Source organism: Camarhynchus parvulus, chromosome 12, assembly GCF_901933205.1.
Source record: "Camarhynchus parvulus chromosome 12, STF_HiC, whole genome shotgun sequence".
Taxonomy (NCBI): Eukaryota; Metazoa; Chordata; class Aves; order Passeriformes; family Thraupidae; genus Camarhynchus; species Camarhynchus parvulus.
The window spans coordinates 13,110,809-13,126,107 of record NC_044582.1 but is presented as its reverse complement, the minus strand read 5'-3'; the positions used below and the strand labels follow the sequence as shown (position 1 = coordinate 13,126,107).

General features: G+C 45.0%; 1 protein-coding gene across 1 annotated transcript in view; it reads left to right on the top strand.

The window, feature by feature from the left end:
* CADPS (calcium dependent secretion activator) overlaps window positions 1–15,299 on the top strand; it is a 203,022-nt gene that overhangs the window by 80,681 nt on the left and 107,042 nt on the right. The window contains 2 exon segments of the mRNA XM_030956450.1: window positions 10,524–10,635; window positions 14,543–14,682. Of these exon segments, the coding sequence (XP_030812310.1) occupies window positions 10,524–10,635; window positions 14,543–14,682 (252 nt within the window).

The following is a 15,299-nucleotide window of genomic DNA, read 5'->3' as shown; positions in this document are numbered from 1 at the left end:
TGTTGGGGAAATGTCTTCCAGGAGAGGCCTCCAGCTTTGGTCTCTATGAGCATGGTGCAGATGCCCTGAGCCCATGATGCTGCTGGGCTAGGAGGTGAAAATGACAGGGACAGGAGCTTCAGGGCAGCTGTTCTTAGCCCCTGTGTCTAAAGCTGGAGGGTACAAAGTGGAGTCCAAATCCCTGACACAAGTTTTCTTCACTTGCAGCTATTTAGCATGCCTAGGAGACAGTTTTCTGATGAGACTGTGCATGACTTTGCACCTGAAGGGTTCTACTGTTAGCTCGGTTTCACCTGCTCTTCAAATCCCCTTTTGTGTGACAATATTTCCATAATGCTCCTGAGATTTATGCTGTGATGTTCCCATTTCTGAAAGTGGAGGCTGTGGACAAGTCATTAAGCACAGCAAAAACTGCAATAAAAAGTTATTACCCAAGTGCAAGTATGTGATCTATTATGGGAGGTCTTTGTGCAAGTGATTTACTGCCCTTTTTAATTAGGAATTCAGAACCTTTCCAGATGCTCCCTCATAGCTGTTCTGCAGGATTGGTTCTTACCCAGCTCAGCCACTGTGTGACAAAAATTCTGCTTTAGGTTAAGCAGCTGAGTTTTTCTCCAGAATAAAGGCAAAATCCTGTAGGGATTCCTGAGTGTCACCCAGACAGCCACACTGCTGTGGAGGAGCCTCCTGGACTCCCTTGGAAAACTCTGCTGGGGCTGTGGATGGTGATCCCAGGTGGGGCTCTGTTCCCAAAGGTGTCATGTTCAGTCTCTGCTCTCCTGTACCACACTAGAAGCTGTGTTGAAGAATAATGTTGCTTTACACTTACCCCTTGTACTTGGTTTCTTCCAGTATCAAGTAAGTGCAAGCTCTGACTGTGTTTTCCCTGGCTTTCAGAGCACACATAGCATTGCTTTCACATGGATTCTCTGGTGTCTAGTAAGGGTTGAGCTCATGCACCTTCTCTTTCACAGATGAATGTCTTGCTTTTCTCGCCAGCTGTCTAATTTCTTGAGTGTTCCTATGCACTTGGGAATTATGTATTCCTGTGATAGCACATACATTCAAATTTAAGTATTCCAGAAGGTGTGATGCTGCCCAAGGCGATTTTCATCGACACCCGTCTGCTTCATCACTCCTGTGCTTGCAGCCTTAAATGGGGATAGGAAAAACCAAAAGGACATTGAAATGAGACTGAGACTCCGTGATCTGAAACAGTGCTTCATTAAGAGGAGGACTGCAGAATGCAAGGTCTGGGATACGTTCAGTCATGGTGTTTATTGCTCATAGTTGGTGTTCTTAAAAAAAATAAATGTGCCATGCTTTAGTGTAAGTTCAGCACATAATTTAAAAAAAAAAAAGCCATGCCTTAGTGTAAGTTCAGCACATCATTTGGCAGGGGATGAGGCATGTGAAAGGGCCCAGTGGTTGGTTTATTTATTAAATGCTGTGTACAAGTAGTGCACATTATTATTTAATGAGGGGTGCTGCTATTGCTGCAAAGAGGCAGATAGAGGACATGCTTTAAAGAATTGGTACTGTGCCTGCTCCTGTCTGACAAAGCTCTGGAATGGTGAAATGAGAAGACCAATCTTGAAGGTAGAGTGTACTGGCTTTGTGAATGTGCTGCATCTCCCAGCAAACCACAGAACTAAGTGTAAAACCCCTTAAAGGGAGCAACCTACTGCTGTCACTATGTGGAGAAGGCTGCTCATGGAGAGAGGAGCTTGCAGATGGCTGGGTGGGCATCACCTGCTGGAATTGTCCACTCATCCCCACTGACCGAGGAGATGCTAGTGCGAACTTTGATACTTGTGGTCAGAAGTTGGGCAAGGCAAACCCAGGTGTCTGGCTAGATTTGAGTTTCCTGTCCTGGATCCTGGCTTAGAAATGTATAGGACAGCAAAAATGTGAGTGATGGCACAACAAGATATGGTCTCACACTTCTTGTTCTTCCTTTTAGCTGATTTTGGAAGGGTGCCTGTCCCATTCCGCTGTAAAAGGGGGAGTCAGGAAGCCCCTATAAGAATATAACATATGTTGAGGCATAAATAAAAATCAGATTGGTCTCTCTCAGTACCTTGAGTTGTTTTCTGCTGTTTGCATTTAGAAAACATTTCACTGCTCTCTACTGTTTTATAAAGGAGGGTCTAGACTATGTTGGCACAAACCAGTAACCTGTATTTTCAGGCAGAGGATTTCTGTCTCCTTCTCCACTATCTGTGTTTGTGAGGTACTACGTTTCTGTAAATCTGGCAGGCTTTATTAAGTCCAAAATCATGACCAGGCCTTAAACAATGGCAGTCATCTGCAGTTGTATTTTCTTCCAGGATGACAGGATCTGATGGAAGAGATGAATCACATTTGGTCATTCTGTGAAGTGAGCAGCTCTGTGGCTGGGTCAGTGGAGTGTCTTTGGCCAAAGGAAACTTTGATTAGCATGTGTGTGGCATTGAAGTCACCCTATCCAAGAAGTGGTCACAGCCACAGACAGTAAATGCACACAGGCATTTGATGAATGAAGCTGTAAGCTCATGCTGTATCCAAAACAGATGCACTGATGGAGTACATACAGTAGCCGGCCCTTGTAAAAGCAAATTTTCTTTCAGTTCAGACCTCCCAGCAAAATAGTGTTGGGGTTTCACTGCCAGTTCCCCCTGCTGAGTTTTTCTCCTCTAATTGTGATAGTATTGAACAAGAGCACAGGGCATTTGAAAAGCAGGCTTCATTTAAATAGTGGAAAGTAATCATGCAACTTTTTTTTTTTTCTTTTCTGAAATTTTCCCTGTTAATACCCAAAAGATTGTGGTGAATAGCACTGTCACAATTTCGCATCCAAACCAACTGAGGGATTTCTGCATCAGAGTCCAGCCTGGGGTGCAGCAGTCTGGGAGGGGTGTGTGGTCCTGGGCTGGGTGCAGGCATGGTGGAGGGACATCTCTGGGGCAGGAATGCCATCTCGTGGCCATAAATAGCTATTATGTGATTTTACATCCACCTCCCATCCCTTCTTCCTTCCTCATGACACTTCCCCAGTGTATCAGTCATTCTCAGGAAACACAAATCAAGCTGTATGTTCTGCATAGCAAAGATCATCCCTTTTTGGGTTCCTAAAGCTGTGCTGTCGGCCTCAGCAGCTCCTCTTGGCTGCAGTGCCCCGTGCTGGCACTGGAACGGGATCCACGGGGACTGTGTGTGAGCCACAGGCAGATCAAGAGCAGACCTTTGCAGGCTTTGCTTTGCTGCAGTCTCTGTCAGCTTTACCCTCATCCTTCTGTGCCTTGCACACTCAGGCACAGATGTGATCTCTCCCAGACATATTTCCCTCTCAGCCGGCGGTGCAGGGCTGCCGTAGCCAGTTTGAGGATGTGGGAGTTGCAGCTCCTGGAGGGAGAGATGGTCTGGTACTGCTGTCTGCATGATGTTAAGCAAGATGCTGCCTGCGTGTGTGACACATACATTGTGTCTCAGAGCTGTGGAAACAGAAAAGGACAGGCCATGAAGTGCTGGAGGCTGGAACACCTCCTTAGCTGCTGTAGAAGGAGCCCAGTCCTTAGTGGCACACTGACTCTGCTCACCTTTTGAATAACAGCATAGTGCTTTCTGCAGTGGTGTTTTGGGGAAAATAAATGCCCTTATTTTAAGCAAAGTATTTACCAGTGGTGTTCTATTGTAGCAGAGGTAGTGTTCCATGCTTGGCAGGAATTAGGGTGCCATGGGAAACGATGGATTCACTCAGAGCATCCTTGGGTTATCACATCAGAGCAAACATCAGTGCTGCATGCAGAACCATGGCCTCTCTCAGTGTTCCCTGGCTGCAGGGAAGGCAGGTACAGCCACCTCTGCCACCAGTGCCTGCAGGAATGCTGATTTGTCAGCACCTGCACGGGAGCTGCATCAGTGGAAGCGTGTTTTAAATCACTGCAAAGTCTGTGCAGGAAAGTCTGGGAGGAATCAAATCTGTTTGTGCTGTCACTCCCACTTCAGCTCAGCTTGTTCCGAGGGGATGGGACTGAAAGGCTGTTCTGGCAGCTGAAAGGGAGGGGAGGAAACAAATGTAAACAAAAATAGGCTGTGTTGTCAATCTGTGTTTGATGTCTTTGGTTATCCTGTTTTGAAGGTGAGTAAACACATCAAAGTTTTACTGTGGGAGGAATCCCAGAGGAGGCTCAGCAGCCCCGAATATCAAGATGTATTATGGATGCAAACCTTTCTCAATGCATTTCTGCAGGCAGAATGGAAAGGTGCCTTTCTTAGCACCTGAGTGGTATTTCCTAGCCCAGGATGTTTTTGCATGAGCAATGTATATGCATCTATATGTGTTCTTTGAGCTTTTAATTTCAAATCTTTTTTGTGAATCTGCAGCAGTCATCTCCAGCACACCTTTATAGCAGTGGAAAGACAGGGGCCCTCTATGTCAAGCATCACTTCATCTGCTTGCTGCCTCTAAACTGGGATGAGGCAAATTAAGGCCTAACTCTACTGATTTAATTAGATCTCTCCTTACTGCATTAGCAGGAGCCCAAAGCAGGTGACTGAAGCACATTTACACAGTAGTACAGTCCCCTAAATTTGTGGGTTTTCAACTGAGGCTTGCAGTCCTACTGTAGGAAATCACAAACTGGTTTGTAGCTGTCCCAGACTGGCAGTTGTTCATGGCATTCTCCTGCTGAAACAGAGTTGTGTGTGTGGAGTTGTGTGTGCATCCCACAGGTCTCCAGGTGTGTGACCCAGCCTGTGAGCTTTCTTGGAGTGCCTAAAAAAAGCCAGAATTCTTCTGTGCCTTTGGGCTTTTTCAAATCCCAACAACACAATGAAAAACCTATTATCCATTGCCATTACCCACAAGAGCTGCAGAGAATACATATTTTTCTCAAAGGCTCTGGGATGCTCTGCTTCTGTTTATTATGGATTTGTGACCCAGCTGGTGCGGGTGTGAGCGCCTGCCTCTGCCACATGTCACAGACACATCTGTTCTGCCACATCCCTGCCAGTTCAGTGCCTCACCTGCACTGCTCCCTACAAGGAGCTGTCAGCTCTTCCAGCCTCTTCCAGCCATTGTCTAGTTTATGGTGTTCATAGAAGTTCTCAAGCACTCTTTTAATTTTAAAAAATGGGTATTTTCATCCCAGTAGGATTAATGCCATCCCTGCATGAGGTTTTGCTATTGACCTGAGTGAGTCCGTCATGTGCTCAGTTTTAATGAACTACTGCCTCTGTGTATGGGCAAGGGAAGTTCAGGTAGATCACTGACAATTGTGGTCATCAACCTCTAGTTCATGTTTTTAAATGGCTGGTATAGATAAAGCATTAGAGAATATAGTAAAAAGCTATCCTGTGTGCTTCTTCATATGTAGTTAACTGTTAAAGATACTTTAAACCTGTTTATTTTCCTCCTTGCTTGTGTCTCTAGGAATATGTAGAAAAGAAACACAGCTTAGCATTACATTAGAGGAAAAGGTGCACTACTCCATCAGCTGCATGAAGGTAGGTTAGCTCAGTGCCTGGTGTGCTTCTGCTTTAACTCTGTTTTTCCCAGTGCTCAAGCATGGGCATACATGATTTATGGCCCAAGATTTAAAGGTCTCTTCTGGGAGGGGAGGAGCGTGCTAAAGTAATAAAACCATCGTTTTTTAGACAGGATTTCTGGGACAAATAAATTGAGACTGTACGTAGCATTTCAGTCTCCAGCAATGCACTCCAGAGATCTGAACTCTCCATCCTCAAAGCAGGATCCAGATCCAGCAGGGACCATGACTGGGCACTGCAGTAAGCTGAGAAACCAAGGCTGGATTAAAAGCATCACACCACACAAGGTGAAGCAGTCACCAAGCCCAGGCAGTGTCTGTCAGACTGTCTGTGCTGCCCTCTTGATGAACTCCCCTTCACCAGCCAGCTCACTTTGGAGACCAAGTACACCAGGAGGGACACAGACATGTCAGAAGAGGAGAGATGAAGGTTGTAAATGAAGAGAAATGCACGAAGCACAACTCTCTCCACCAGCACTGCACAAGGGAGGGAGGCAGCCAGACTGGCCAGTCGTGGCATCCTCACCAGATCCCATTCTGACAGTAGAGAACAGCAAGGGAGGCTAAGCTGCCCTTCCAACTGTTGTCCCAAACATGGTCACTTATATTAAATACCTTTCAGCTGGACTCTGTGCCCTTGCACACAGCCAGCTGGCTGTGCAGGAGGGTAGGTGATGCTGCTGCTGGTTTTGGTGACCCTGCAGGGATGGAAGCAGCTGCCTGCCATGTCCTACCTTCCCAAGGACCTGTTCCTGTCTTGGGAGGGCAGGCACTGCTGCTGAGTTGGTTAATTTGGGAAAACTATACTGAGCAGGTGGCTCAGTAAACTCCTGCAAATCTGGCCAACATATAGGAATATTATTCTGCATGACTTTTTTACTGAAGTGGTGAATTTATGGGAGCAAGGAAGAAGGGTAGCAGCTCTGGCAGAGAGGATCTGTCCCAGGAAACTGCTGTGGTCAGTGAACATCATGCACACCTGGAGTGAGCCCACTGAGGGGACAGCATAGCTCTCCTTTAGTACACATTTTTACTTTCATTTTCTGATTTTTTAATGTTTATTCTGTGCATTTTCTGATTTTTTTATGTTTATTCTGTGCAGGGATAAAAGATACCCTCTGGTAATTTTGAGGCCCATGAGAAGTGGTCATAGATGATGTTTAAATGTCCCCCCTGTGGAAAGCACATGGCTCTGCAGCTGCTCCCCTGTTAGCCTGGTTAGCAGGGCTGATTCATGGCCCAGCAATCAGCCCAGTTGCACTTGTTCATTATTTATGTAAATCACAGGCATCAGGGTTCTGGCTACATCAAGTTACAAGAGCATTAATGGAAGAAGGGTAACTGTTTTAAATTAGGCAGGGGCTAAGCAGACTTGCTGGAGAGCACAGTATATCAATGAAAGAATTTAATAAATTATCCTGGGTGTTAAATGTGTATGTTCACTTACAGGAAGGTCACAGGTGCTAAAATTTCCTTTAGACAAACTTGCATACTTGAGTTGAACAGAAATTACTAAATCAGTGTCTCTCAAGGATAGCTGAGAAAATTGTAGGTCACATATGCAGGATATTGTGAAGAAAAGCAGCTGAAGTCAGAGACCCTCCTGCCTGCTTTCATGTGACACATGAGTGCAGTCAGGACAGGGATCTTTACAGGATTTTGCTCAAGCCTTTTTCATGTCCCAAATATTATTTCAATCATGAATTTTAACTTAGCAATGCCACAGTGTTTTAAAGTTTTTGTCTTTTTAGCTGTGTGGTAATTAACTTTATAATTGCTATATCTGCATTTTAGAAGCCCTCAGCCCTACAGCCAAAGATCAGTAAAGCACTGCACTTCCATGGGGTGATGACAGTTGTTTCTGCAGTGACCTTATGGTAGGAAAGTGTAAGAGCTTGGTACAGCATCACTGGGAGGAGAGTGGTCTTACAGATTATGACCATAAATTGGGAAGGGCTGAATAGCATCACCCTGAAGGTTTTTCAGATCAGCAATCCAAGACAGCTGAGAGCAGCTAGGTCTGAGCAGCCTGGCACCTGCATTGGCAATGGCATCACTGCCCCTCATGTGCAAGTGAGGGCAGTGTCTGTGGCAGCTCCCAAATGCTCCTGAAATCACACAGGTGAGCCCATCCTTCAAGTGCTCCATGAGGCTGTGGAGGTAATGGGAGACAAGAGCTGACCTTTGTTACTTGTTGACCACTCACACCCTCTGGATATGTGTCATTTTTTGTTCCATTCAGGATAAAATCCTAGCACTTCAGGCTGTTTGGTCAGTAACTGTGATGGCACCTCTAGGTGAATCTGTTGACACAAAGTCTACAATGATCTCCTTATTATGCTTGTAAAAGGTAAAACAAGGGCCAGCATCTGTCAAGTTAGCACCTGGGGCACATCTCAACCTTTGGCACTTTGCAGCCAGAAGAGTTTAGCTGCTTATCCTAAGTTTGAATCCTAAATAAGAAACCCTGGAGACAAAAGTAGATCCTGGTGAGACCACTGGAACAGCACAGATGCCATAAATAGGGTCATGATTCTAGTAAATTCTCTGTGCACAACAGAGAATTTCTTCATCAGTTCCAGACTTTGGGATGCACTGGCCAATAAGAATTGCTGAGCTGAGGTATACAGGCAGGATTCAGATAGTTAATACTGTCCTGACTGAGGAAGTACTGCCAGGATTGTTCTGCTTGAGTACCTTTTTTTGGTGTTTGTACATCCATATGTATCCATCCATATGTGTGTGTCCTTTTGGCCAGAATGACATTTGTCTGTCTGCATTTGCAGATGTTTTATTGCTTTGAGGTGTCAGCATGGGTTCTGTGATAGGGGGACAAAATAGCATGGTACTTCATGGCATTTGTCCACAATGGATCCCAACGCGCTTTCCCAACAAATGAACTCCTGCAGTGATAACCTGCTTAATGATTAAATATGGAAATGAAACCATTCCACTGTTAGTCCCTCCGAAGATGCTAATACCTAGCTACTGTCCAGAGATAATTTTCTGAACAATAATTTAATACACAGCCCGGATAAACTGGGTACTCAGATTGAATACAAATGATGTTTCAGTGGCTTGAATTATGGCCTTATGCTGAGCATCACTATGGCAACTAATGACATCACCACAGGCTCCAACCAGCACAAAACTCAACTTTTGATGGTCTCCATTTGTTGGCGCAGATCTTTTCAGGGCTTTTGGGGGTATGAATATGTAAGCACCAGTGTTCTCAAGGGTTTGCTATGTATGTTTGCTGTCATTTGAAACATTTATTCTCTTTGTGGTTAATGTTGTTCCCATGAAGGAAACCTAATGAAAATTACTGTTTGTATTTGGTTAGTAACATTTGTTGATAACATATGGTCTGGGAATGCTTCAGCAAATAAGAGCTTTTTAATAGTAAACAGAGATACGAGTTCTATAAAGCAGATGCTGTCAAAATACACAGTGTAAGGTTGGATATTTCCTTACTTTTGCCTCTTACCCAAAGCAAGATAATCTTCCTACTTTCCCTCCTGGTGACAACGCAGTTTCTTGAGAGAAAACATAACCTGTGACCTGAATCTGTGATTAGAAAATTAAGTTGTTTCTTGCTTCTTACCCTTGAAATATTTTTTAGGTAGCTGATGGCTCACACATGAAAAAGATATTATGTAAAGGACCTGACTGAACCTATAGTGCTGTAGATAATTTAAGCCAAACCTCTGCTGTCTGGCACTGGTGGAGGTTTGATGCATCATCATAAAAGATGAAACATGTGAGACAGTGACATGAGGAGAGGAAGCTTAAGAGCAAAGGTGATGAAGAACCCAAGTTTGTTAATCAGCTCTGCGCTGAACATGCTCATCTGCTGAGCTCAGTTGGACAAGATTTGCTCAGTGGGGAGCAAGGCATAAACCCATACTCCTAGAGCACAAGGAGAAGTGAATTATTTTTACTGATTATTTTCCAAATGCTAAACCTGCTGCTTGGTGTTCATCTTTGAGGAACATCGAGTCACTGGACCATGTCTTCTGAGCGTTTTCAAGGGAACTGCCTTTCTTTAACTGAGGATCTAGTCTGAGGACAGCCTAAAGTGAGAAAGTGTCATTAACAGAGTGAGGGGAAGTAGAAGTGGTTAGTGAGTTATGGTGTAATCTCTTGTCTAACTTGCAGCATTCTGGGTTGCAGTGTGGGTTCCACCACATCACTCAGAGGTGTTGCTCATGGCACGCTCTTGGCAGGGTCCCACGTGGAATGAGTTCATATTTTCTCTGCATTTGGGTGACTTGTGATTGCAGAAACTTGTAGATGTCCTCTAGAGACATGTATTTCTAGAGGCTGTGGATAATTCAGCCTCCATAGCACTCCTTTCCAAGCCAGGGAATGACTCAGAGAGTACAAATAGTAGACAGTGGTTCATGGTGTAGTTGCAGAGGTGGCATCTTCCTGGCCACTGCAATCCCACCCACAAGGAGCTGGTGTCCTGCTCTGTAGTCCTATCAAACTAGGATTACTGCAGACATAATGGCTTGGACTTAAACTTGGGTTGGGCTGAGACTTGGAAAGTGACCCAGGTTCAGTTGCAGTTTCTTCAGAAAAAGCAGACCTCACTCTCAGCCTGGAAAAGAGAGGTTAATTAGCCAAGAAAGGAGCACAGGCATGAGTGATTACAGACATCCTGGGTGCAGATGTCTTCAATCCTCTACTTCTCTTGTGACTAAGCAGACTGGCACTGCAGAAGACATTGTTCTTTCTAACTAAGAAAATTCTCTCGAACTTGGTTTCGTGCTGCTCCCAGATGCTCTCTCTATTTCCCCAAAGGATCATCATGGGTTTTCCAAACATCTGTCCCACATTTCCCAAAGAAGATAATTAATGCCCTTGTCACTCACACAACCCAACCACTTCAGCTTGTGTCAGACACTTTTTAGGTTAACTCTTTCATGACTGAGCAGTGTTGCTGCTGACCTGCCAGCTGAGCTGAACACCTCTCTGTCCTTCTTTTCACAGCTGGGGCACCCAAGGAGACTTCACAACAACCCATGCACTTCCTGCAGTGAAGGTGAAGCTGTTCACAGAGAGTACAGGAGTGCTGGCTCTGGAGGACAAAGAGCTTGGGAGGGTAAGGAGATTTTGAGTTTAATAATGTTTCCTTCTGGCCCTGCTTTTCTAGAGAAATCTCTCCTGTACAGAAATATCTTTGGAGCACAACATGCTCTGCTTTTTTGCCAAGCTTCAGGAGGGAGAAAGAAAGCAAGCTCTGCACTGCTGGAAAGGAGTGCATCTCGCATGCTGTCTTTGTTGTGAGTTTTTAATGGCAGCATTTCAGCTGGCTGTGCCTGCTCTGAGCAAAGGCAGAGGATCTTGTGTGCAATATTGGCAGTCCGGAAAGCCTTAAAGGTTGCTTGCGGAAATGGACATTCCTGAGGCAGAAAAGGGGATTATGCTGAAGCAAAAAGAGGGGATTTAAGTTTGGCAAGGGACTGTTAAGTTTCTCTCATATCTGCTGAGCAGCCGGTGCACAGTTTGAGCTTTTGAAAGCACTGACTGCAGTACTCCCTGCAAAAGGCTTGGAGCCCTGGCTTCCCTGGGGGTGGATGGTGGCTGAGCTGGTGGCTTCAGTGGGGCTGGACTGGGAGTGAAACATGAGGATTCATTGCTCCCATCAATGGTGTTAACAGCAAAGAGCTCAGATTCCTGGGGTATTTGCCACAGAGAAAATTTTCCCATCTCTGCCCCTCATCTGTGGTCCCTAAACCAGTGCCCTGGCACTTGTGGCCCTTGATCACTGCAGCCCACAGCTCCAGAATATCTGTGGATGGCACTTTCCTATGGTTTTGGGACACGTCACTTGTCTCCATGGATCTTGTGCAGCTGTTTAATTTGTGTTGGCCCCAGGCAGAAGTGGCAGCAAACTCCTTGCCATGCCTTCCTCAGCTTCTCAGGCTGAGATCAGTGTGATGATGACTCCATGAAAATCAGTTTGGAGTAAGAGGACTTTGGCACCTCTTGTCATGGCTCAGCATGACCCAGGTGATCTCCAGGGGCAGCCTGGGCTCTGTCTGCCCAGCCCTGCAGTGCTCCTTGCTCTCCATCCTGTCTGTATGGCTATGGCCAAGAAATCCATGGTCAGGGAAGCCACTGATCCTCTTGCAAGCCAAGGAATTATATATCCACTTATGGTCTAACCTGTTGGGGTGTTTCTTGCTAACTCCACGGCTGTTTGTGCCTTGACAAGGAAGAGTCTCTGTCCATTCACCATTTTTCCTAATTAACATGGTTTTGTGTTAATCCTGTTCATAAAAGTGCAGAACATTCTCCCAGGACCTGGTGAGCTGTTGATTTAAATTTATAGCTTTATCGTGGAGAATGCTGTGTGCAATTTTGTCTCATGTAATTCATGTTCATTTTAATTATTTGTGTTTTCTTGTTCATGAAGTATCCTTTGTTCTTGCACTTGAGAGAGAGAAAAGCAAAGCTACCCCCTCTTTTCCCCTCTCAGTCTTCTCTTCAAAGGGAGTCACAGCCCCTTCAGACTTTCTCATCCACACCTTGATCCTTCCTTTCTCCCTGTCCTCTTTTTTTGACAAAGAGGATGACCCCTCTAGGCTGCAGTACTACAGCTGAAAACCTACAATTGTTTTGCTGCACAGCATCATAATATTTTCAGGATTATTTTCAAAACCTCCTACTTCAAACAGCCTGGCACCCTGCCTTTATCCACTGTGGCATGCTGAGCAGAGCTTTTCACCCAGCCAGCCGCGCTGCCATTCAGGGATTTTCCCCTGAGTGGTTACACTCAGTGCAGCCCCTCTTGCTTTGTGAGTCTTGTTTCCACTGGCAGCCATGAGCAGTGCTGACTTTGCTGGTCTTGGGAAGCAATTAGCTGTGCATGTTGTTCTGAGAAAGATGTCAGCACCCAAAGCAACCCCTCTTGCCCTGAAAGGCTGATGAGCCAGCCCTACCAATGTGCTTTAATTCCCAGTCCAGCAGGAAACCATCCCTCAGCCCTGAGTTTTTGCAGGCTGAAGTACACAGGCCAGCAGTGGCAAGTGTGGGGAGCTGGCAGTGATTCCCCCTGGCCCATGGCCACCAGTGCTTTCAGTCGGCCAGACTTCAAAGGGACACTCGGTGTACCCGGAGCGGCCGAAGGATGACGCGTGTCTGCTCAGGCTGCATCAAGATTTCTTGTTTAAATTATAATGAAACTGGGAGTGTGTTAAGCCCCTGGTTTAGCTGTTGGAGTGGGCAGGAACCTGCCTGCATGGAGAGAGGAGGAAAGCAGGTTTTATACACAAAACACCCCTGCTCAGCCGCCCTTTGAGCACTGGCTTTGTGCTCTGCCAGGCGGGTACAAAGCCCACTTTCTATTGCGAGTGTTGAGCTGGCAAGCGACCGCCACTCCTCAGCTCACCACTTTTATCCAGGGGAGAACTGGAAAATGCTCCCAAGCCCTGCACTGCTGAATGGGCAGCTGAAGGCATGGGAATACATCCTGACCCTATTGAAGCCAGTGGCAGGGCTCCCATGGATTTCAGCCATGCCAGTGCTTCATCTACCGAGGGCAAGGAGGGGAAGAGCTGTGAATTGCAACACCACTGAGAAAAGTTTGTGTCTTTTGTTGAAAAAAAGAGTTAGCAATCAAAGCAGAGAGCATCCCAAGCACACAGAATGGCTGCTGCCTCACTAAGAGACGCAGCTTAGCACAGGTGGATGTTCTTGCATGACCTGCCTGGCACTGGGGTTCCTTGGATGCTGCTCAGAGTTTGGGTCTGTCATGGTTCTAACATTCCCTGCCTCATGTGGAGAACTCATTTCTCATTTTCAGGATTTGCTTAAATGTGTTTTCTTCCAAGAGTGATGCAGTACAGACTGGTGTTGCTCAGTTATCTGTGTGACTAATAACAGCTTCAGATTCCTGACAGAGAAAGCAATTCAATAAAAGAAGAGATAAATAACATTAATGGATAAGGGTAAAGTTGAGAATCTACTGATGTTTACCTCAGGCTTTAGAGGAGGCAATAAAATAAATTTTGCAGTAATTCATCAGAGGATAATAGCATCAATGATATTTTGGTGGAAAACAGCCCCTAGATTGCTGAATCAGCAGCAAAGTTGAAGAGCAGAGGAATTCAAGATTATAGTCTGGGCTGGAGTTCGGCAGGAGCATAGACTAAGCATGAGCAAGAAATGAGTGATGGCAGCACACCAGTTAAGGAGGATGAATGCTGCTGTTTGTAAGAATTGTGAAACAATTTGCTTGCATAAAGATTAATGAATTTAAAGAAGATTCATCTCACTACAGCACAGTGGAAACTTGAATTAATTTGTACCAGGCAAAGTCACCTCTGAGAGTGAAAGCATCAGAAGGGGAGCAGGTGTAGGAGGAGGGGGATTAGGCCGCCTCAGAGGAAACATGGAAATACCAGGAGAAGATGGTGGATGTGATGTTGTCCTAGGGGAATACTCTGTATCTTATTCTCCAGGGAGCTGCTCTGCTTTGTAGAGGTAATGAATGAATGGGAAAGCACAGCTATGATCAGGAAAGACTATTCACCTCTTGGAGCTTTCAGTTTCTTTGAGCCATCGGTGTTCATCTGCAGTCACTGGTGTTGCACAGATGTGCTGCAGCTAGAGACCCTCCCAGCATTACCTGCTGCATGAAATAGAAGCAGGGTCCTGCAGCCACTCATGTCATGACATGGGATGCAGATTTTATCTGCTATCATAGCTCAGTCAGATGTACCATCCTGAAATGACAGGAACTGATCATGCAGCTCTGTCTGCACAGCCCCGTGAGCTGACTGAGGACCCAAAGAATATATGACCTAATCTCAAAATAACAAGCTGTACTTTAAAAAAGCAATAAAAAGCCATCCTCATTGATGTGAATAGGCATATCCAGATTGACTTCTAGGACAAAACTAGGTCATCTGATGTATTTTTGTTTCACATTATTAATGTTCTGCATTAAACCCCATTTTATGAATAATTTTTCCCTTTAACATTGTTTGTTTTAATTCTTACAGGTTGTTCTCCACCCTACTCCTAATAGCCCAAAGCAGTCAGAGTGGCACAAAATGACTGTTTCCAAGAACTGCCCTGATCAAGACCTGAAGATCAAGCTTGCTGTGCGAATGGATAAGCCTCAAAACATGAAGCACTCTGGGTAAACATTTGTCTCAATCCAAAGTCATTTTGTTTTGAATGTGCATTAGGAAATTTTGCTTTTTAAGGTTCTCAAAGAGAAACTCTTTTTCTCAAGTTCACAGGAGGTGAAGCAGAAAGATACATATAAAAATGGCATTATTTCAGTCCTTTGTAGTGCACTTTCCATATTCTGAGCATAGTCTTTTTTAATGCATATGAGCCAAACAGTTTAAATTTTAAACAGTTTTCCTCATTGGAAATTATGTTTTTTCCTATGAGAAATGATAGATGAACTGTCCAGCTCTCTTACTGAGAATAATATAATTTTTTAAGTTATTCTGTGTCTCTCTGTATTGATTTCTCAAAACCAAAATCACAGTGCACTTTCCACTTGGAATGAACCCCAGTGTGACCAGCATTATTTATACTGAGATGCACACCACAATTAAATAAATTCCACAGTTGCCTTGAGTAGGACTAATAATTGGGAAGGTTAAAAGGGACACCTTTCCCCTCCAGGAGGGAGTGTCAGAAGATCTGGGGCCAGAGGGATCCCTGACCACTTCTACCTTCATATAATTACAAATTAGATCATCCTTGGGAAGATCTAGCTAAGGCCATTGCCAAGGCTCTGAT